Here is a 24,314-nt window from a genome sequence, read left to right on the forward strand (position 1 = left end):
AGCAATGGAGAACATGGCTGTGTACTACCTGTGTGCTGTTTTCATCTCCCTGGGCATGGATGCTGTAGGAATGAATGCCGCTTTTCAAGGTCTCGGTGGCAATGCGCACTTCCACCCCTGGAAGTGGGGTCCCCACCGAACCTGTGAAGGTAACAGAGGGAACATGACTGAGACAGTAGACAGCCTTTGGAAAACGAAAAATAAAAGATGCAAAGAGCAGCTGCTCTATCAATGGCATCCGCAGACTGTGCTGGCATTGAAGAACTTCCTAGCGGGGGTTTACCCTTCAGGAAGGCTTCAATCACATCATATATCTGCATGTAAATGTCACTGTGGTGCAATACTCAGATGTTTGCTGAGCAGGCAGCGTTGAAAACACATAGGAAAACAAATGTGTCTCTAGCCCTGAACAGTTTCTCTTGGCCAGTTTTCGAAGACATCAGCACAGCTTTGTAGCTCAGTAATAAAGCTGTTTTTTTCTAAAAAAAAAAACAAAAAACCCACAACCCTACAAAGAGATTCGAAAAGAAAGAGCACAATGATTGCTACAGCGCCTCACTGCTTCTCTATAGCCTGGACCTGACAGAGAAAGCAAAGACTTAACAATGTAAGAATTGCAAGAGATTATCTCTGTTTTATGTCATCAGTACACTATATATAAAATATGATAGGAGAAAAGCACAGATCAAAACATACCATTCTTCCACAGGTTTCAATTTTCAAAATCAGGGAATCTGATACAGTGTCAGGAACAACTGCTAGTAAGTTGCAAGATGATTCAGCAACCCAGAGCTCTCAAACCTGCATCCTGCAAGATTCCCACCCTTTGGTTTAACGCGTGTTCTTCTTGGTAAGCTTCTGAGAATAAAGATGAAAGAGCAGCTTTGCTCCCAAGACCTCTGTCTGATGGGGGGCTCATGGCACAGCAGCAACCAGGAGTCTTGGGCATCTGCTGGCTCAGCAGGTTTCACTCTGCATCTCAATGGCACAAGGCTGCTCTCATTGCAAGGAGAGACTTGGGACTTCCATCTCCTACGATCGGAGACCAGTGAGCACACAAACCCGAACAGGGTCCAGAAAGATGTCAGCACAGTGACCTGTGGCTAGGAAGAACTGGTCAGGTCTGAGCAGACATTGACAACTGTACTCTTTAAAAGATGATCAAATTTTCCCACCTGGGGTGTCAGCAGTTGGTGGTGCTTTCTAACTCTGCTAGCCAGACGGCAGTCCAACACAGTATGATTGGAAAGTCCTTAAAGCAGGGTGCAGGGGATGTGGAGTCCAGCCCTGGGACCAAGGAACACAAGTTCTGGGAATACCCAAAGACAAGCTCTGCAGCTCACTTGCTCTCTCAAACCTGATTAACAGCATCAACCCTTTATGCCTTGCTTGAGACAGGTATGACAACTGGGAAAGGGGGATATTTGCTCTTAATTCTCAGAGGCAACAGACACACAATGCCCAGTCTCACCTCTCTTTAACACTCCTCCCTGTTGCTATCAGCAGGTCCGTTCCTGGGGACCACGGGTTCAGGCTGGAGAGCAGCAGCCACGAGTCACACGACAGCACTGCTGAGAGCTGCTGCGCCAGACAACATTAAAGCGGGACTTTYATCCTGCAGCAAGGACTGAGTGGGAAGTAGTTGGATCTCTTCTATTCCTAGCCTTTGTATGGCAGCATTTTCTACCTTCCCCTTGTGATCTGCATTTCAGGCATCTGGGTGCAAGTGACTTTTCCCTATACTGCTCTCATCGTCCTATTCAAGCCCTCGAGATCCGATGTCTGTGACACAATTTTGATTGCAACATTGGTCAGTTGCCATGGAAATAGATATGATGTTGTGCCCCAGATTTATGGCATCCCTGCAAGATCATCTAAGAGCAGATGGGCTATGAGGGAGTGAGATTTTATTGCAGCAAAACTACCCTAACAATTAGCAAATCTAGCAAGAAATAAACAGAAAGCTACATGGCAGTTCAGTGATGTGTGCTTGTTCAGCTTGAAAGCTTCCTTCAGTATTAAGGTCAGCTAACACACAGAGCCAGGTACTTTTCTTACCAAGAGCCTCACTTGGACTGCTTACATGACATGGCCAGACAGACTGCCAACCTGAGAGAGAAAGCTGGGCTTACCGAGTCAGAAACAACAGACTAGAGCAGAGGAAGGAGGGAGAGGTGTGTGCCCTACCTCTCAAGAGAAGTCCATGTGCCACTTGAGATGAAATACAGAGGTATTTCTGTATTTTAAACAGAGGCTGGTACCTGCAACAGGGGACTCCAGAGGAGTCAAGGTAAGTTATAATTCATGGAAAATGTGTCAAATATTTGCAAGTCAAGTTTACTGAAGCCCTGAGTACATATATATGTGTATATGTGTGTGTATACACACACACACATATATATAATCTCACACATACACAAACACATACACAACAGAAGAGCTGCTCCCCACAGGACAGAGCATTTGTTTGTGATTTAGTCACATGTACTCCAGTCCTGCTTTCACACAGGCTTTCAGGAAGCACACTGACGATTGCATTATTGCAGTAGAGGGAGGTTTCAGATCACAATTACAAATACAGCGCCATCAATTTATTTCCTATTTGGCTAAAGCAAATCCAACACGTAAAATAAACCTCTTGTGGGAAACTGTTCCTTCATATTCTGTCTGGAAAAGTCCTTTTGGTCTTTAGTAAAAATGACAAACTTTTGAAAGACAACATCTGCAAATACTGAAAATGCTGACAACATTGACCAGATCTACGTGAACATGACAGTATAATTAAAATCTGTGCAAAGACAATGATTAGAGCTTCTCAGGTCCATCTGAGATTTTAAAATACACACCACACTGATTCCAACAGGTCAGTGGTTAATTGAGTAGGTTCTCAAAGGCACAGCACCACAGTCTCTGCTTAACTCAGCCCCACTTCGCCTATGGCCAGAAGAGAGTCAAAAATCAGCACAGGCTTCCTTTTGTCACTAGCCATAATTCAGGCAGAACTGGGGAGAAATCGCTGTTCTTTCCCCTCCAGCTCCCTTCCCCACTGCCCTTCCCAGCTCTCTCCAATTTGCACACTCCTGAACGTTAAGAAATGCTGGCAACATGCCCACAGTGTCAACTCAGCCAGCATCAGGCAGGCTGCAGTCAGAAAGGAGTGACACTATTATTCTTTCACCGGTTCTCCTCTGTTTAAAAAAGTTGTCAGCTCTTCCCAGATAAATTTAATTGGCCCTGCGGTCTATGTCCTTCAGTATCTGGGGACCTTGATGCTGTTATGTGTGGTAGTGTCCTGGGAGAATTGAAACAGGCCAACGATAAGGCACTCAACGATCTCACTGTCAACAATACACGGAGTCCCCGCTGTAGGAGCTATTAGCCGCCTCTGATCTAAACCTCCAATTAAAGTGGTGATTAGGCCCAGTGAGGCATTCTCTGCCCATGAATTATTCATCTCCCTTCACAGTAACAGCACCAGGGGGATTAGAATGAGAGCTGGTGAAAACAGAGGCATTTTAAGCAGGGTTTTAACCATATACAAGCAAACATTTATCTTTCAGATCTTTCATCTTTCCTTCTTTTTGAAATTAAAGTCCTCACCCTCCCTTGCACCTTCAAACCTGTGTTCTGGATGGAGAGCAAAGTCTTCCCTCAGTGCCACACAGCAGGGACATGGGTGGTGCGACACAGCCAGGAAAGGCTGGCTCTGAGGACTCTTGACCCTTCCCCAGCCACAGCACATGTGGGACAGAGGGCAAGGGAAGTCCCAGGATCTCTGCTCAGGGGCAGGAACTCATGAAGTAGCCAAGAGGAAACCATGCTGCTTCTACTCCATGAGATATCCACTGTGAAATCTGAGGACCTGGGTTTTATCCATGGGGACCTGCTTGTGCTGGCTGAGGATGGAGWCAGATCACATTCAGACCAGACTTTCTGGAATGGTTGCATATGCAATATAGTGGCAGGCATGTCAGCATGGGCTTCGGAGCCCTGCAGCCCTTCACAGCCCTCTCGGCACAGCAGACAGATACAGACAGACAAATACAGTCAACGTCATGTCTGATGCCATCTCTATGGTTTATAAAACCACCACATCCTGATTTCCTCCTCCAAATCCTGGAYAGAGATCCTTGCTCCTCTTTCTCTAAAATCTAGGCTGCAGAATCACATAATTGCTCTGGTTCGGCAGACTGAAGTGTTCCCCGTTGTTGCAGTGTATCACCCATCCCTTTCTCCCCCCCCCCACTCCTGCCCTGGACTCTGTTCCCACCTGATCACTGCATTTCTCAGTTGACTCTTTCACACTCGATACTCCATTGTACCTGGTGATCTTACATCACATACATCTGAGAGGCTGCAGCCTCCCATGGTGTACTATACCAAAAGCTTTTTCACAGCTCAAGTAAATTATACCTCAGCTTCACCCATCTGCTTCCCAACTGACACTTTCTGAAATAAATTAATCAACCCTATTAAATTATAGCCTCCTTTCTGTACGAGTCTCTAGCTGATCGACACCTTTGAGTTTCTTCTCTCAGAGCTCAAGCATACTCCCAGGATAGTGGTTAGAGCAACAGTCAGGTTTATCCTCAGTCCCCCTGGGTGCAGCTGTGAGAGATTATTTGCTCCCAGCTCTCCTGCAGACCTCAGTACTGTTGGACATTACATACTGGCTCTGTTAGGAGTGCTTGGCATCCAGCTCTGGAAGAGGAGTTGCCTTCTCTGGTGCTAATTTCTCCATCTTGCCCACTAGAAAATTCAATCTTATTCCCTTTCTGCCCATGTCTCCTGTCAAATTTCTAGGTACTCTACTCATTTTCACTACTGAAGATTAAGTATATCTTACTGGCCCACAACAACATTCAAGTGATCTCAGACTGCACAATCACCCTGCAGTACAGGACTCATGCAAAGCTCTAGCTCATGCAGCTGGGAATCTAGTTTTCCTACCTGCTTCCTTCTCCAGTCTGCATGGATGGGATTTTCAGAGAAAGGGAATATTCACTGAGTCCTGGAGGGGGGAAGCACARTTACTCTGCAAAAGTAAACTGGAGTTTGTATCTTATACTGCCCCACAGCTGTTCTCAGGTTCAGAAGCCAGTGCCAGAGGGAAACGGTGGCTTCTCCACACCCTRTGTAATCCCTTCACAGGAACAGCTTCTACATCCTATGGGACTGAGSTGCTGTGGAAAGCTATGATGCACTGGAAAGTCCCTGGGTAACACTGGCCCCATAAGATACTGGAGATCAAAATGATGCATATGGTGCCATGCATGTGTGGACAGCATGTGGGGAGGAGAAGGTGGCATAGTGGTGGGCTGGGCTGTTCAGCAGACAGATGGCCACATTCTGAACCAACCAGAGGGTGGGGACATTCTATATTTTTAATGTTTTAGATCAATTTCTTTCTAGGTTATATAAAATTACAGATATTGAGGACTCACAAAGTGTAGCTAAGAGAGGTGGGGGAATGCAAGGAGAGAAAAGAGCCAGAATGTATAAGGAGGTGTGACAATTTCTAATTTCTGAAGAGTCAACAAACTTGCACTAAAATAAGAGTGAGCACACAACCTATTTTAAGTGTTCAGTACTGACTGAAGGACCCCAAAGATGATTATGGGACTGGAATCTCTTTTAAGGAGAGATTGAGAGATCTGGGATTGTTCAGCCTGGAGAAAAGAAGGCTCAGAGGGGATCTTACCAATGTGTATAAATATCTGATGTGAGGGAATAAAGAGGATAGGGCCAGACTCTTCTCAGTGGTGCCCAGTCACAGGGTGAGTGGCAATAGGCACAAACTGAAACACAGGAAATTCTACTTCAACATAAGAAAACACTTCTTTACTGTGAGGGTAGCACTGAACACTGGAACAGGTTGCCCACAGAGGTTGTGGCACCCCCATCCTTGGRGATACTGAAAACCCAACTGGATATAGTCCTGGGCAACCCACTCTAGGTGACCCTGCTTGAGCAGGGAAGTTGGACCAGATGATTACCAGAGGTCCCTTCCAACCCCAACTATTCTGTGATTGGCTTGGCATAACTACTCTGTGGAGAATCCTATGTCAACACTACACATGAATACAACTTCATAAAGCAGGAGCTGTAGATGCAAGTCCCATCACAGAACTTGTACTAAGACTTTGGAAATAATAAAGCATCCAGAATGGACTCTGCCTCCTGGACAGAACTGGTCTGGCTGGTTAGGTCAGACCGCATGCCACTGCAAGCCCTGCACACGCAGCTTTGCCAGTGCACCATGGCCAGTAATTGAAAGTATCCTACCTGCCTCTACCCACATAATCATGTCCTCTTCCAGGCTCCTCTTGGCTATGCCAAACTCTCTACTAGCATCACTGTTCCCATGCAAGTCTGCTCTTGAATCATGACAAATTGTGAGCAAAAGTATATTCTCTGTTATGAGAAAAAACAAGAACATCTCAGAGAAAAACACCTTCAAACATGGYCCATCTTCTCGAAAATCCTACCTGGAACACGGAGTCCATGTAAAGGGTTAGAAAGTGCCATTCCAATCTCAGTCATCCCATACCTCTCCAGCAACATGTGCCCAGTGATGTTCTTCCATTTCTCCATGACAGGTACAGGCAGGGCTGCTGAGCCTGACACCATTAACCTGCACAAGGAAACATGTAAGAAAGCACCCAAAATCACCTTTGCTCTGGGGAATTTGCATTCTAACACAGGTACATAAAACCTGCTCTTACATAAAACCTTAAAACAGACACTCCAAAAACATTTTAACTAGTTCCAGGGATGCAGCTCACAGAGTAGATCCTCTATCTGTCACGGTTTTCAAGTCAAGATGAGAACCTCCCAAAAGAGATGCTGTAGTACAAGCTTGGGCTGCAGGATGAAGTCTTTAGCCTTGTGTTWTGCAGGGCAACACACATAATGAGTATACAGATTACTTCTGGTTTTACCATGCAAGAGTGGCTCATAATTAAATAATGTCACCCTGGCTCTTGTCAGAGAGAGACACTAAAGTACAATAAACTGCCTGGCACTGCAACGAGGCAAAGCTAAGAAGAGAACTCAATAGAGCCACTGTGGGAACAGACAGCCACCAGCAGCCACCTTGTCTTGCACACAGCTTGTCCTTCAGTGCTGACAACTGGAGGCAGTGCAGAGGGGCATCTCCCACCTACCTGATGTTATCCTTGCAAAAAGCACGCACAAAATCTTGGACTTGTGGTTGAGAGAAATGTTTGTCATAATACTCAATCAGTTTGGCATAAATAGTGGGTACTGCCATGAAGACAYTGATACGGTGTGCTTGAGAGCTTAACAACTTCTTCCAAACCTAGAAAGGAGGGGAAATACAYATATATAAAAATATACTGCAATACCAAGCATAGGGGGAAACGWTAATCAGCATTGCCAATGCCAGCCCCTCAACACCTTTGAACAGGTTCACAAGCAAGGGCTCTGCAAAGCCCCTGTGGGGCAAGGAGCCCCACCACTAGTGACTAGTACTGTGCAAAGGGAAACTGAGGTGCAGGAACACAACAGATTTGTCCAAAGCAAAGCCACCCAGAGCTGGTCATAAACAGACCAACCTCTGATCCATAGTGCTATCTACAGAACCTGGAAAGGATGAAACGGTAAAAGCCTGTCATACTCAACTCCATGTCCAGAAGAACACTCACCTCCCATCATGCTGCTTATTGCCAGAAGCACAGTATTCAACTCCTACCCCAGCAAAGGATGACCCACCATTCAGCAATGAATCACCCACCAATCGATTCCTTTAGCATATACAACCATTTGAGTGCTACACAAAATCACCAGTTTTGCAAAGCATAGAGACCTTCTTCTAAAGGAAAAGTTGTGTACAAAGAACATGATATACAGGCAGGAGCCAATCAGACTCGAACACTTGAGACAGAAATGCCATTAACATGAAAGGTAGTAGAGCTGGTAAGAGGAGACATTATGAACTCAGACTGTTAGTGAGACACTACCGCAGTGGAAGTGAACTGCTTCTGGTGTGACAGGACACACAGAGATGTGCCCCCAGTGTGCTCAGATCAGCCAGCAGAAGCTGCAGGTAAAACACAGCTGCAGTTCAAGAGACAGGGCAGCTAGCTCAGAAAGCCAGCTCCCCATCCACACTCTTCCAGAAGAAACAGTCCCTGCAGGACAAAAGTTCTTCAAGCTGCAATTTCTATTAACCTGCGGAAACAACAAATTGGGTCAAATTCCAGGAGCTGGCTCTACTGGAGGGGAATGAAGTGCAAGTGATCCCAGGGCTGCTGAACTGGCTGAACAGCTCCACCTGGGAGCATTTAGCAGCAGGTAGGAGGCATAAATATTGAAATTGGACCCACTTCTTCCACACTCTGTCACTCTTCCCCCTAGGTAAGCACTCCCCACCACAGAATTGAAACAAATCCATCAATAAATAAAAGGCTATGGCCTGCTCAGCTTTGGTGAGGGCCACTTTCCTTTCTCTTTGGTTCCTACCCTGTTGTTGACAAATGTATTTCCTAACAGCTCCTGACAATGCACGTCTCCTCCTCTCCCCTCCCTCCCGTTGCACGCTCAGCTGCACACAGGCGTGTGTGATGGGGGRAAAAAAAAGCATGAATTGATTGGAGGTGAACAAGTGATTCTCCTTCATGCTGTCACCCTGGATGTGGTGTTCTCGGCTCCTCTCCCCTCAGTCCTGCTCTCTCTGGCTCAATTTCATTACTTTCTACTTCACTGCGCCAGCACCTCCTCTCCCCCCACCACACACTCCCTCTGCCCGTGTCTCTCACTTCACTGCTTCAGAACAATCAGCTCCTAAAAAAACCCACCACCACCACGTTGTTATTCTTAATACAGCAGGACACATCTAACAAAGGCACTGTCCCCCCGAACAGAAAGGAGTGTCTGCTGCCTCCGCGCCCAGAGGCAGCCCTCGACTGAGGGAGACAAATGCACAAGTCAGAGATCCACCAGCCATGGAGGGCCTCAACGTCAGGGAACCTCCGCTCCCTTCCACAGCCTCGGGAGCTGGGACACAAGTGCTGTAAGGAGATCTCAGCATCAGGGAAAGCAGAGGAAGAGCACAGTTTCCCTGGAAATCACACCCAGAGAGAGAAACATTGCCTCAGCTGTGCCTTCTCACTGTAGCGCTCTGCAAAGAGCCTGAGCCAGGAGCTGCACGGTCTGTGGTCCCAATCTCCTCTCTAGCCATGAGGCCTGCTGGGTTCCTTGATCTGGGAAACACAAAGGGCCAGCGCCAGACAGTGTTTCAGAGCTATGTGCCTTGAGAGGCATCCCATAAAGCTGGATTGGAAGCAGGAGCAGAAAGCAGTGTTACCCTTCTGCAAGTAAGTCATAGACAGGATACGGAAATGGCAGAAGCCTGCTGGTGGTGGCAGTGGGCTTGAAGAAACTCTACCTACTGACATGATCCTCTAAAACAAGACAGAACAGGCAGCATTGCCTCTGGAAGAATCTATCCCCTCATATGTTCCTTCCAGCCTCTTTCCCCAAAGATCTTTTTTCTTCTTTACCCCACAGTATCTTTCCCATCTGAGGCAGCTGCATGCAGAAGGATATCTCCAAACCCAGGGACTGAACACATGAACCTGTCCTTCTCTGCTTAGTGCTCCTAGTAGCCATTACCTTGAACAGGGAGAGATGGGTGAGCAAGCAGGGATCAGAACTGTGCCAAAAGAATTTAAGAGACACAGATGCTTGGGGACCATTTGTTCCTTACTGTGAAACTTAACTTTGGATGTCCAGAGCAGATAGGGGTAGCAAAGGCAGACTTCCAGTCTGACTGGCCACGCATGCATGGATTTAAAAAACAAAAACTTCACTCCGAAACACAACAGTTTCCTCCTGCACTACAGGATCCCCTCTGCTCACATTCCTGCTCAACTCCGATGTTAAACAAAAAGCCTTTCCACTGCCTGTTCCAGCAACAGGAGCGACTCTTTCCATGTCAGTCCGCCTTGCCCCAGCGACAGCCCCTTCCTGAAGATAAGCAGCTGCCTTTGGAGCTGTGCCATCAGCTACTGCTGGCGCAATCCACCGACAGTCAAACATCTCCACCTGTCCTGCTCTCTTCCAGGCAAATCTGACTCCTAACCATGTGTTTTAACAGTACTAATCACCAAGCCATGGTATGAAGCTGCCAATCCCAACCCACCGTAGACCCAAAGACATCYAGAGGATTTGTAACTGCCCAGCCAGTTGAAACAACTGCTTCTGTTTTATAACTATAACTCCATGGTTTAAGAGAAGGATCTTGGAAAGTCTCATTACTTTGGACTAATCAATCAGTCCTGGGATTTAGACAGCCTCATTGCAAGAGGCCTGGCTTTGCCCTCCCTGCACATGGCATCCTCCGACACTGTCAGGCTTAGAGCAGCACAATTAATCTCCCCTCTCTGTTATCCTATACATCACTGTCACCACATCAGTTACCTGTGGACAGGATATTGGTAGCCCATCATTTCATTTTATTTTGCTCACCTGATACCTCAAGGCTCCAAGCGCTTTTAAAAAGCCRTTGATTGCGGAGGCAGACACTGCACTGTGTGTCAGGGCCGCTGGATTTCTGTGCTGACTGATCAGCAGACACCAGGGGTCTAATTTTCATCAATAATGGGAGCACACAGGTTTTCAGGTACACGGCTGCTCAGCATGTTGGRAAAGCAGGCCCTTTTTAAAAAATACATACATATATGTATATAACAGATGATTATCATAGAGATCAAGTGGGATACTAGCTTAGCCCTCTCTATCTTTTCTTCACAGAGCTCATCTAAGCACTTCCCACAGTTGCTGCTTTTCTTCTTTAGGCATTTCCATCTTYTCACCAGTTGACTACACGTACTTCCTATGGATGCCATGATGCACCTAACYGGACTCCACCTCTCTCAATCCAGAGAGCACAACTCCCACAAGATATGTCTCAGGCTTCAGAGAGATTTCCATGAGTGCAAATTCAGATAACGCGCACGAACCAGATACCAGTTCAGCAGCCTTAGCACAGAGCCTCGGTACTGCTCATCACAAACGCATTCTCTCCTCCGCTTGCCAGAGGAGAGGTCAGAAAGGCCAACTCCAACCAGCCACCCCATCGCCAGGGACTGGGCGCCAACTCAGCAGGGCTGGACCCAGAGCTGCAGGCAGGCATGTGCCCCGGTACTCTGCTAGCCAYGCTGTAATGCTGAGCCTTCAAAACCAGCAACAGAGAAACACACAAGAAAAGAAGCATTCTGCAGACGAGGAATGCTTTGGAGATGGTGCTGAGCAGACCAAAACTCCTTTTAAGATGATCACAGACTAGAAACACACACATACAAAAAATTCTTACCACAAGAAAGCAAGGATGGGAATAGCTTCCTGGTAGTAATAACAGCACCAAAAATCCAAGGCAGACATACAGTGGTGTTGGCCTTTTGGGATGCATCTGCCTGAGTCAGCAAAGGAATGGATGACTTTGYTCCCAAAAGCCTCCTGTCAGCCTTACATTCCTCATTTTCTACCCCTCCCACTGCACAAAAACGTATCTGGGCAATTCTATAGGCTGGCCAGTGGTGTTTCGCCCTCAGTAAATAAAAAGAACAGAGAGAGAGAGAAAACAAATCAAAGCACAGGAGGATACAAAACAACCCTAGTCAGACAAAGCCATAGGATTTTCCCAGTTAGTTCTTACAGCATACAGATGGCAGGACAGTGAATGGGGATGGATAAACACACAAGCTGCTCTAATAGGTTGCTTTTCCATTCGACAACCTTCCCAACTGCCATTCAGATCTGCTACTTAAGATCACTGGAAGGAAAGGACAGAAACACAGAGTAGAAAAGTCATCAACTTTTTTTTTTTCCTTTACAGAGACCTCACTGGGAGAGGCACAAGCTGTAAACTAGACAAAATCCACAATCTACCAGTATCTGTGAGAGTGACAGAGCATTGGAACAGGTTGCCCAGAGAGGCTGTAGGTTGTATTTCCTTCTCTGGAGATATTCAAAACCGTCTGGACACAATCCTGTGCAATGTGCTCTAGGTGACCCTGCTAGGGCAGGGAGGTTTGGACTAGATCATCTCCAGAGGCCCTTCCAACCTCAACCACTCTGTGATTCTGCGATCTTCTAACACAAAAGAAAGAATGAAAGAAGGCAGTAACCATTTGTACACCGCATCCAGCAAGACTTTACCTTGTATAGGGACTTCAAAAGCAATTGGAAGAGATGAAGGCAAAAATACCTAAAAGTTGAAAAGAAAGTGACCAGCATCATGGATTTTTCTCATCAAAACTAAAACAGGTAATAGATATCACGTACTGCTGCATCTATTGACAAATACAACAGCTTCTCTCTTCTAAGCTAGTCTAAAATTGTTGTATCATTTTCAGTTATTATTGAATTTTTTTAAACCTTTTCATAAGTAACAATTTCACTAATGCAAGGTTAAATCATCTATTTACTTCCCTTTCGATCTGGAAGATGGCTTTGTGTTTTATATTGATCACTAAAGTGCMGGTAGTACTGCCTGCAACAAAGGGATGTTCACAATTTTCAGAGATTCTGAGAGCAACAGTTTTTTCAGATGGTAAAGTGGCCTGCAGCCAAAGCAGATCAACATTTGGCAAGATCCCCTCACCCAATGCCAAAGGTAAAAGGCTCTCCTTAATTCTACAGGAGCACTGAAAGGAATCTAGAGCCACACAGCCCAGTCTGACACATTTTTTTTCGCTGACTGAAAGGAAGACAGATATGATAGAGGATGGGAGAACAGCAATAGGAGCTCTGTGTTCTCCCAAGGATTGAACTGCTGACGGTTAGTTCAACCTAGGCTGTTCATTAGCAGTAGGCAGAAAGAGAAACACTCTTGTCTTCAAAGGGAAATTGGGCCCTTGGTGGCTTCATCTCATATTTGTTATAACCCCAAACTGTTTGTGCTCTGCATGACTCTGGTTTTAATCATTTATTCATCAGTGCAGTTTGATGGCCCCTCTGCATTCCAGTCTGAAGCTTTTAAACCCTTGCTATGCTGYAGGCATACTGAAAGGAGCAAGTACTTTCCCTGGGACCTAGTAATATAAGTAAATATGACAGGCTCTGGTTCCATTTTTTATTTTTCCCCACACACATCAAAAGACATTACTCCATAACAGATGCTGAGGACAGACGGCAGATCTGGGGAGACATGAAGAAAAACTGAAACTTTTTAAAGCCAGGTCTGTGCAAAGTGATCAAACATGATCCATTCACTAGTGACCTGCTCCTCCCTCCTCCAACTTCCCTTTCAGTCTGAAATAAAATTACTCCTCTGAAGCCTCCGATTAGTAAATGAAGAGACAATTGCCCTTCTCCAGCTGAAACTGGATGGGACATGCAATCCCCAGCGCACAGAGCACCACTGAGCGCACCATTTCAGTGGTGCTTGCTTGTTGGAGTTCACAGACTCGCATGCTTGGAGCTGCTTTTATTTTAATAATAAACTAAAAAAGCCACTCAGACTGATGGTTATAAGGGAACATATCCAGGGGAGAGGATACTGTAATACTGTACTGCCTGCTTCTTCTCCCCGGAGGCAACCGCAGCTGTCACGGGATCTCCCTACACAGCCAAGCAAAGGTGAAAAACACGGCAGCGTCCAGTCTAAGCTTGGTGTGGTTAGCACAGATAACAACAGCACCAGGGACAGACAGTTTGCGAACAGATGCAACACAGGTTATTGGTCTGGAGGAGGAAGTCGGAACACATCAGAAACAGGCGTGTAACCTTACAGCGCACCAGAGACTCTGGGTAACATCTCATGTGAAACCCCGACAAGTATCAGGTTTGCGGCCGCCTCCCACCATGTGAAAAAGCTGCCAGGAGGGAGGGCACACTTGCTGCACGCCTGGGGAATTAATACCAAATCACACACTAGCTTTATGCGCTCTTACTTCTCATCAAAACAAATGCCTAGAAATGAGGAAAAAAAAAACACAGAAAAGATTAACGATTTTGATGGCTTTGCGTGTGATATTGCCAAACTAAGTATGATTTTAGAGGGCTGGATCCTTGAGGGCACCTTAAGCCTGACATCCAGTACTGCTGGCACCAAAACAACTGCTTCTTTGGCGACTTCAGGGTAATAGATCTACATTTCAGCATATTTATCATGAAAGCGGCTCCAAGGCACAGGCGGTGGCAGCGTTCCACAGGCAGCAAGCACAAAAGCTGCCCAGCAGAGCCAGGTGGGCAGCACGCACCACAGGTCACGCAGAGTTCAGATTTCTATAAACTTCCTCTGTCACTCATTTGCAGCAAGCTTTTTCCTTCATGTTTCTGAAGAACTTTTATCTTATCCCTCCACTTAAGACTGAAAGGCCTGCTGGGATCTGGTCTCACGTTTATCAGTGCAAAGAGCAGATACAGAGCCTTTGGCCATTAGATCATTTTTCCCTTTAGCAACTCAGACAGGATCAAAGATAGTCCAAGACAAGGACAAGCGGTTCCAGTTGTTCAAGCTCAGAATGGCTCCACATCAGCTGAAAGACTCGGAGGATCCTGCAGAGCACGCACRGACCTCCCACCTCGCTCCAAAAGGCAGACTCGGCTGCGGTGGCTCTCCAGGCAGACCCACTGTGCATTTGCACGGTTCCTGGCACAACGGGGTCCCAACTGCAGCCGAGCCTCCAGCACGCTGCAGTCACATCACGGCCACAGCAAGCGGCCAGGCCGGGAAGGCCCACACTGGCAAATCCCGGCTTCCACTGGGTTCATCTCTCCAGACTCACCGACATTTCTGTTAAGTAACAGTCACACCACAGGGTATGCTCAACCTCTGCAGCCATTAGTGAATCAACGTGGGAAGGAAGAGGGGACATCTTGCTGGAGAATGGATGTTTTGGTGTCTGCTAGATGCAAATGCTGATGGCACMCAGAGGCTTTCATGAAGAGCATGCCCATATGCTTTTTATGACCTCTAGTAAGGAGAGGACTCATGCTGTGCTCCTTCCTCACCCAGCCACCAATTTTCACAAAATCTGTAGAAACTTAGTGTCCTTAAAACTTCTACCTTGGGGAGTGGAGGGGAAGGGAGAGAGTTGCTATAGGCAAACATGTTCAGAAGTTACTCAGAAACGCTGGYTGCCTGCAAAGAGACAGTACAGCTGGAGAAGTAAACTCAGCTTGGAAGTAAATTCCGACAGGAGGATCACATAAGACTGCAGCCTAAGCATCCCTATCTGACTCCAAAGGAGACTTCTACCCTCACAGTTCTCAAGCTTACTTGAGAAAAGAAAGTAATGTCAGAGCCGCCCTTGCCCCACAAAGCTGCTGGGAAGAGACAGCTTTCAAGTTCGCTGCTGCTCTCCTTCCCGCTCCCAGTCCTTATGCTCACAGCACTATTGGTATGTCTCGTCCCGCAATGAGAGCTGTCACTTCTGAGCACCAGGAGCCCGCCCAGGAGCACTGGGTGCTGTTTTCCACAGCTCTCAGCCTCAGGGGCAGGAGGTCAGGCAGCAGCCCAAGAAGGGCTTGAGCAGAGACAGGCGTCACCCCAGGGAGTGTGTGCACCAAAGAACTTAGCACTCAACATACAAGAATTGGACAGCAATGCTGGAAATTAAGGGTCCATTTATAAACCCTTATTAATAAAGTGATTAATAGATGCAGCCATATTCTTTAATAACTTACAATAAAAAGATGCTACAAAAAGCGTAAGCAAGACAGATGGTGCTATAAAGTGAATTATAACATGTACAGTAGCTAGTACAAAGTAATGGATGTCCTTATTTAATAAAGAGAATTTGATTTTATGCAGTAAGTTTCACGCTTGAGGCATCTCAATACACTTTAATGAGCCCTTGTGGCCCCAGCAATAGCTTGCATGCAGCCTTGGACATCAGATGCTGTTTTAGTAAGAGAGCGGATGTTGGTCAGGACACTGGGGTTATTCCATAGCCCTAATTTTTAACCTTTCATTGGACAGCTACCAAAACCAGACAGAAAGGTCTGAAAGATGCTGCCTCCTAACACTGCACTGCAGGGAATGACAAGAAAGCCTTGGTCCAGGGCTTAAATATCATCCAACTAAGAATAAAGAGCACTATTACTACCAACTAAACCAGATTGGCATCTGTATCCACRACTATAAGGCACACCACAAATTACGTAATTTAATAAACACTGTAATAATAAAGTATTTATTTTGTATAATGAAGTGTTAGTGATTAGAAACCAAACACACATCGGGCATGCTGCTGCGGTTTCTCTTGAACCCATGCCAGTATCACTCAAGGCTAAATATGTCTGCAGCAGGTTGAGAGTAAGTTCCTAGCCTTGTTTTGATCAGCCTGTCAAGTGTTTTAGCTGCCATTCGGGTTTCTTTATATCACACTATAATTGGCTGCTTTCTCAAGGTGCAACGAAGAGAAAAAGCACACAGCAAAACTTAGGCTCCTTTTGCAAGATCCTCCACTGAAACTCCAGTGCTTTTCTGAAAGCTGATTTCAGTAGCAAAGGGCATTTTGTAAACAGTTGGTGAAAATAGACTGGAACTGAAAGGCAGCTTGCATTAAACTCCACAAGAAAGCCTTATTTACCCTCATGTGCTTTCTTTGTAGTGTCGATCAAACCACTTCCAGCTCCCAGGGGAGGCCCTTAGCAAAATAAAGGGAATAAAAAAATAGAAAAGCAAATGACATCCTTCAGAGTCCAAATGCACCTGAGAGCCCTTGGAACGAAGCTCGCTCGCTCCTGCTGCATCAGACACACTGGCCATGCTGACCTTCCTGCCCAAGTTCAACCTCCAAGGTCAACAGGACACCCTCTAGCACTGTCCTCACTTGCCCTTGGTTGCCAGGTCCTGCAGGGAGCTTTGATCAGAGATGGCAGGCTGAGTATCCCACTCCAGGCACCTGAACCCATCCTTCAACGCCAGCTCATTGATTTGCAGATGTCGGGAGAGAGCACAGAAAAACACAAGGGTATAAGGGACGATCAATCACAAGTGCCACAGGACATGGAAAAACGCGCCCTCCAGAGGGCTTGGCTTCACTTCCAGACCACCAACGTACTCTTCCGCTTCCCTCACCAGCCACCAGCTGCCTCTGTGCACCACCAGGGCTAGCACATCAAGCCCTGGCTTTGTGGTGAGTAGCAAGGACAGGAGAGTGCTTTTGGGGGTGATGTTCGAAACATGAGGAAGATAATTCAGTAGCAACTATCACTAGGAGAGCCGTACTGGCTGTGGCTTCCAGGGGAAACTTTCAGTCTTCCTCTACAACAGCATACTATCCATTTACTCTGGAAATGTGAATGCAAAGCTGCTCCACTGGATTCTGGGACTGTTCCCCTCAGTAGGATCAGTGCTCAGTGAGAAATTGGGTTTTCAGGTGCCAAGGGACATCTTGCAACGAGAAAGGAAGCGTGCATTTTCTGTGGTTGCTTCTCAGAGAAGCAGAAATAAGTAACCAAGAATCACATGGTTCTGCAGTCACTCAGATCAGACCCCAGGCTCACCCTCACTACTGGAGCACAGTCAGAGGCTGCTGGTTATATCCTACATGTTTGCACTTTGTCCTTMAGGTCTGAAAAGGCAGTACAGCATGTCAATAAATACGAGCACGTAAAATAGTCTGTTCTGTTATAGAACATGGACCTGACATGCTCTTTTCACTTTTCCAAGGTGTTCTGTACCAACAAAGCACATTTCTCTTCTGGCTATCAGGTGGTACCAGCACTGAAAGCCCARTTGCTCCCTTAACAGCAATGTTATTCATCACAAAGGAGACAGTGCCAGTTACAGCAAATGCCAATGTCTCTTACACTGTCCATAATATTGAGAGAAATAGATGAATAGGGCTGGATCCCAGGGGCCAGCAACCATAGAAATTGTTCTACCTGACTGTTGGTTGCCCTGTTCCTAGTACCTTTTCTTCCTCTCTTTAGGTCAGCTGCCTGCCACCATGAACAAGGAACAGAAGGGAAGCACAGCATCAGGACAGGGATTTCCTGTCTCTACTGTAAAACAACACTATCAGCATGTCTCTACTACAGTCAAGTAAGAGTTCCCTCCTGCCACCTTTACTGCAAATTTGCAAAGAGCCTCAATTTGCAAATTCTCATTCACGCTGCTGAAWCTAAATCGAAATATCTGTTAAAATTCGTATCTCTGCAGATGAAAAGCAACGTTTCTTTTTGTGCCAGGTATTAGTATTTTCCTTTCCTGGATTACAAGAAACTCTGAAGTTCGTGTTCTATCAGGTGATACAGTACAAAACATCGAGGACAGAAGATTACAAAGGAAACAGACTACTAAAATCAAAGTATCAAACAGCATCGCTTCAGGTGGCACATTGCCAACATCCAAGAGAAAAAGCAGTACCTCCACCTTTCCTCTTGGTGCTAGAAAAATAGCAACCTTTATTCTGTGTGCAGATGCTGTTAAYGGGTACTCAGAAGGGCCTACCTCCAATCACAGAGACTCCCAACATAACTAGGAGGGGCAGTGTAGCATTACGATTAGCTATGTAATACTCAAATAGGTTGTAATGCCGAGAAGAACACGTTTACCCCAGACCGAGTGTCCAATTGGAAGTGTTTTTAACAGACAGTTTGTGAACCACATGCAGCCAGTAGCTAAAGAGGCTGGAATTGTTTAAGAACTTATTTTCAAAGTTGCTCTAATTACAATGCATGGGGTCTTGCTGCTCAATTTCAAAGCCAACGCACAATCCCTCCAGGCTTACCATCTGTGCACTAAATTCGGGTAACATGATGCATGTTGCTCCCACCCAGAGAGGACACAGAAGCTTATTGATCACCCCATGGACATGATGCAAAGGCAGCACGTGCAGAATAACATCTTCTTTCTTCCACTCCCACTTGTCAATCAGCCCTGTGGTCTGCARGAGAAAACATAATCTAGCATGAGGGCAAAAGAAAAGTCTCTCATTCCTTGAAAAAGCCTAGTGTATCCAAACCCAAGATCCTCTGCACCCAGCTGGCAGCAGAAACCTCAAACCTCCCTGCACAATGCGTGGGCAATGAAGCCTTTCCTTTAGAACCAGCAGGAGCAAAATTCCCACCATAAAAGTGGAATGCAACAGGAACATCTGCATCTTTTCAATGCATGTTTTGATACCTAAGTCCTTCCTTGTTACCAAGAAATAAGGAGTCAATAATGATTTTAGGTAGGACCAGAAAATTATTAGCCTGGTGCTGCACAGCCAAAGTTGGCAGAAATAGTAATCAAAAATATAATTTTTTCTCAGCAATTATATTGAWGTAGTCTGGATGCTGCAGACATTGGCTTCCTGGCACCCACGAGGGATAGCTAGTGGGAACAGGAAAACGATGTCCCATAAAAAGAAAATAGGYTCTATGTTAGTAAAGAAATATATTAGTATATCAAGCCTCTATAATACTCTGTTATGACGGGCTCATTAGCTAAGGTATTAGACCTGAGGCGTTTGGGTAGAACAATGCCCTTCAGAACACAACCTTAACAACTGCCAAATTTATTTCCAGTTGTCTAAAAATAAAAAGCATTTGAACAGTGGAATCTAGACACACCATTCACAAATGCCTTTGCTCTTCTGTAGCTCASGGGGTAGGTTTTTGGCTTTCTGCAAGACAGCACAGAAGACAATTACTGTTCAGGCTGCCTCCCAAATTATCAGCATATCTGTGAGGGAACAGATTCTTTGCCTAATATAGCCAAGCCCTGGTTCTGTCCATCARTGTTTTCATACCACTGCTATCACTGCAGTATCTGATCATCTAGAACTATGCAAGTTCTAGGACATGACCATAAGGCTTGATGCATTCCCTGCCCTTTTTCCCTAATGGCACAAGTCTATCAGTTGCARGCAGTGATAACAAACTGGTGAGGTAGTCAGCAAGCTCATTCAAACTTTTAATTCCTTTTGGCTCAGAGAGCTAATGGATTTTTTTGCCTTGGGGATATATAGCTAAATAATGCACAGGCTTCACATAGTATAGTACTGTGCTGGGCTAAGTTATTCTCTAATTAGGGGCAAAGGTACTTTCCCAGTCACAGTGAAGAAACGCAAACTGCAAAGAAGGCAGTCTTTTTACAAGAGCTCCTATCCCTTCTGCTTTCCAGGAAACCAGGCAGAAGAGTCCATCTGCCACTGGCTAAAACTGCAGCACAGCAGCACCAATAGAACAGACAAGGTTTAGAGCCTCGAATACTTTTAAGTTTTGTGCGTTCACCTTATAAATGTCGAGGATTTTCACAATACAGCCCCACAGCTCTGTGCAGAAATTAGGTTGTGTTGAAGTGCATTATGCTACACAGCCCCAAGCCATCTGTGAGGGCCAAGACCTCTAACTTGGCATAAGCATTTCACGGACAAAGCAACACTCACCACAGCTTGTATGTTCTCATGGGTACTTAGGACACCTTTTGGCCTCCCTGTTGTCCCACTAGTGTAGATTATCATGGCTCCTCTGCCTTTCCATGAGGAGTTGGTTGTTAAGGGAACCTCTTCCAGTGCTGTATGACTTGCAGATCCATTGCTATGAGATTTAAGAAGTGGCAAAACTGGGACTCCCAGTCTCTCAGCACTAGGTGCCATTTTCTGCACATATTCCTCTGCCACGATGACTAAAGCACTTTGTGAGTCCTGAATCACGTACTCCAGTTCCTGCACGGGGTGTTTCTTGTACAGGGGGACTGCTATGCCTCCACTCATCCATGAAGCCCACTGGGCAACCACATATGAGGAATCATTGGGACACAAGAACGAGATCCTCTCTTCCTTCAGGTCCCTGCCAGAGCACTTCAGAACTCTGCAGATCTCCTGGGACAAGCGCAGACTCTGACTGAAAAGGTCCCTGTACGTGTGCTCTCCGTTCTGGTCAACGATGGCAATTTTATCACCGAAAGCCAAAGCTCTAGTGAAAACAGGGGTAACATCACTGCTGCAGGCTGTCCATGTGGTTTGCAGACCCCTGCGGGAGCAGCCAGCCCTCTTCTGCCCGTACAGCCCCCGCGTGCAATGGCGCAAGTCACGAATGAGGCATCGGACGGGCCAGCTCACGTGGGGGAAGAGCAAGGAGAGCAGCATCCTGCCAGCGTTGCCTGTTCAGAAGTGATTCTGTAGAAAGCAATTATAGGAACAGATGAGTAGGTACAGCAATTACCCAGAGGTTTATTCCCACAAAGGAAAAGTGGCAGCCTTCATTTGAATAATATGCACTGTATTATTAATGTTTATACTTTAGATTGCAGTATCCCCAGTGTGTTAGGCCCTGTCCAAATAGAACAGGAGACAAAGACCCTTTCATAAGCAGTCTCAGTGTCCCTAAAAGGCAATCTATCTTAAATTATAAAATAATTTCCATCCAATCAGTAATATTAGGGCACTAAATAACGGCTACTTGAGGTGCCACTCTAATTCGGCGTAACCAGCAATTAAAGAAGTGAAATACTTAGGACAGTCCTAACTCTTAAACCGCACTTTTCATCACTGAAGTAACGCACGGAGCAAGGCAGTGGTTTGAATAAGGCAACACAGAGCTRGACACAAAATTCAAGCCCCTTGAGTTTTAGTTCAGCAGATACCGTTTCCACTGCCAGCCTTCCTTTAAGCAAYAGCACACCTAAGCAGAGGCAGGCACTCAGACCCTCTGACCTGACAGGTCGTCTGTCACAAACACTGCTTCAGCTCAAACACTTTCTTATATGATAGACCAACCGAGTGGTTAACAACTCCAGCAGTTACAGACAGCACAAGCCCTCACCACACTGCCCGCACCAAGCAGCTGGCTTTCCTCGTAAACAGCAGCAGGCAAACACAGCCCCCCATGTGCTGATTTGTGGGTTAGTTACAGCATTTCTGAAAGCGCAAAACTCACAGCACCTCACAGAGCCAGGCAAAGCACCAGGACAAGCTCAGCCACAACACCAGAGCTCCACCTGACTAGCCTGAGCTTGACCCAAACGCAGCCCAAACCACCGCTCATGGCCTGGCCTCTCCCCAGCAGCAGCGGCATGCTCTGATGTTCAGTGGCTCTTCAGCAACGAAAAATCCCCAAAGGGGAACTGGAAGGAGTAACAGTGCCAATAAAGGCTTTACAGGAAGATTATGGGCTGGCACAAATATTATATATTCTGCCTTTGTGCTTAGGCAGCAAAATGACATCGGTCTACTAGCTYGTGAGAGGAGTCAATAAAAAGTTTTTGCAGTAACTGACAAAAAACCACTATAAATTTGCTCTTTACCATTCTATTCATCACGCTTCTCCTTTTCAAAGTAAAATGTTGGTGTAACAATAATAGCTGCTGCTTGGATCACCTCACAGGAGCATTTGAGAGAAAATTACTGCACAGTATAAAAACTGTAAGAAAGTAAAAGGAAAACGGGAGCCTCGGGACTCTGAGAACACATTGCGGGGGAGACTGCAATGTCTCCCAGAGACAACAGGAAGAAGGGGCTAACAGCGAGGAGTGAGGAGCTGTCTGTTAAGAGAATCTCAAATCCCCTCCACACAGAACCCACAGCTCTGTCTGGAAGCTCAGTAAGAACAAAAGCATTTGTTTTATATAATCCATGCTCTCCATACAGAGGCAGTCACCAACACAAGCAGCAGATCGCAGAGGAGGAAAGAACAGGCCTGTGACAAAGGTGGAAGGGAAAGGGCTTTACTGAACAGTTCATCTAATGGATACTATTAAACTCCACCAACGAAGCATCTTTAGAGAGATACAAGAAGAAGATACAATATCCAATATGGCAAATGCCCATTTCATAAAACATCTGGCAGCATTATGTGATATTTCCTTGCTTCTAGCAATAACTACTTGATTTGTATACAGGTTTCAAAAAAGATCARTTAGTGCAGTGGCTTAACTCGAATAGTCTCCTCACTTAGCTTCCCACCACGGTGAGGAGCTGAACAAAAGCGATCCAGAGAACTGGCAACTACTTGCAGAAGAACGGAATACACCTTAACCAAGCTCACAGTCTGCTCAGTCCCTCCCACTGGCAGCACCCACCGACAGCAACAAGTGTTTATTTTTGCATAGAAGTAGCTGTGAACCCACCGTCTCTCCCATCCACACTCAGAACATTTCTCACGTCAGAAACCGGTTTGCACACATTTTGTTTGCATATTGGCCTCACTTTCTGCTTCTGCAAAAGAAGCCTGTGATTTACCACGGAAACATCTGGGGTGGAGGGGCTTTAAACCCAGAAGTGTGGTAACCATGTGCACTCATGACATAGACTATTAGGATGGAAAAAACAAAACAGGTCATGACAAAACTAGCATGACATGTTTCCATTTCTCTGTAGAGACTCAAATCTAAAATAAATAGAGAGTATAGTCTGCAACCTAACCCAAACCACCTCCTCCTAACCTGCCCAAGACYGGCTTGCTGGCACAAACAAGACCCAGACATTAAGAGGGGCACTAATTGGAAGCAACTGCGTTTGCCAGGATCACACAGAAGAGCCCCATGTTCCTGGCTAGTGTAGCTGAGTGCACTTGGCACACTTGGTTTTCCTCGTAAGGCTCGGGAGCAGGTGTTAGCTGCTGCTTCAGAACTGCTGCTTCAAGGGAGGGGGGAAGAAAAAAGGAAAAAAAGAAATCACATTATCCCCTTTTCACCATGGCACCAGTCCAGATTTAATGGAAAATAAACAGCAGCACCTTTAGCCGGGCCTGTGCGTTTACAGGCTTTGGAGAAACAGTGTTGACTGCGTGCAGAAACGCAGGACAGGGCGGCCGAGGTAACATCGGGGCAGGTTCCTTTATTTTACCAGTTGCTCAGAACGATAATCAGGAACACAAATCATCCCCACGGGCTGCGCACACCCAGGAAAGAAGCTTGTCGCTGCAGGAGTGGGGACGCTCGGGTCTAGGACAGCGGAGCGGTCGAATACCTGCCGTCTTTCAAAGAGAACGCTTCAGCCCYGCCGTTCGAGGGGCCAAAGCGAGAAAGGGCAGCGCGGGCCGAGCCCACGCCAGCCCCAGGCGCCGCAGGGGCGCCGCGCAGCGCGGGGCAGCGCTGGCGAAGCCGCTCCACGCTCGGCGAGCGGCCCGGGCCCGAACGCCGCGTCCTTCCTGGGGCAGAGGACAGGAGACTCGGCACGGCAGAGGGTTAACGGCGCTTCCCCCGCGGCCCGTGAGGGTCCTCCCCGCCTGCCCCTCGCGGCCCCCGGGCGAGCCTGGGGGGGGTCAGCAAGGGCGGAGGGCGGCCCGAAAGCACCTAGGGGGCCGGAGCCCGGCGCGGTGGAAACCAGGCCCCGCCAGGCCCCGCCGCCGTTGCTAGGTGACCGGCACAGGCCCGGCCACGGCCTGCCGGGCCCGCGGCACCG

The 24,314-nt window shown here is 46.7% G+C and overlaps 1 protein-coding gene across 1 annotated transcript in view; it reads right to left on the minus strand.

Moving 5' to 3' along the window:
- Positions 1 to 24,293, minus strand: part of ACSF3 (acyl-CoA synthetase family member 3) — a 75,976-nt gene extending 51,683 nt beyond the window's left edge. Inside the window, exons 1-6 of the mRNA XM_085320158.1 lie at positions 23,647 to 24,293; positions 20,358 to 21,089; positions 18,714 to 18,869; positions 7,167 to 7,321; positions 6,489 to 6,634; positions 29 to 141 (exon numbers count right to left, since the gene is read on the minus strand). Of these exons, the coding sequence (XP_085176284.1) occupies positions 29 to 141; positions 6,489 to 6,634; positions 7,167 to 7,321; positions 18,714 to 18,869; positions 20,358 to 21,059 (1,272 nt within the window). The 5' untranslated portion in view covers positions 21,060 to 21,089; positions 23,647 to 24,293. The remainder of the gene's footprint in view (positions 1 to 28; positions 142 to 6,488; positions 6,635 to 7,166; positions 7,322 to 18,713; positions 18,870 to 20,357; positions 21,090 to 23,646) is intronic.
- Positions 24,294 to 24,314: the final 21 nt, after the last annotated feature.

The sequence above is a fragment of the Rhea americana genome, unplaced genomic scaffold, assembly GCF_003343005.1.
Source record: "Rhea americana isolate MKP2758 unplaced genomic scaffold, rheAme1 scaffold_612, whole genome shotgun sequence".
Classification (NCBI taxonomy): domain Eukaryota; kingdom Metazoa; phylum Chordata; class Aves; order Rheiformes; family Rheidae; genus Rhea; species Rhea americana.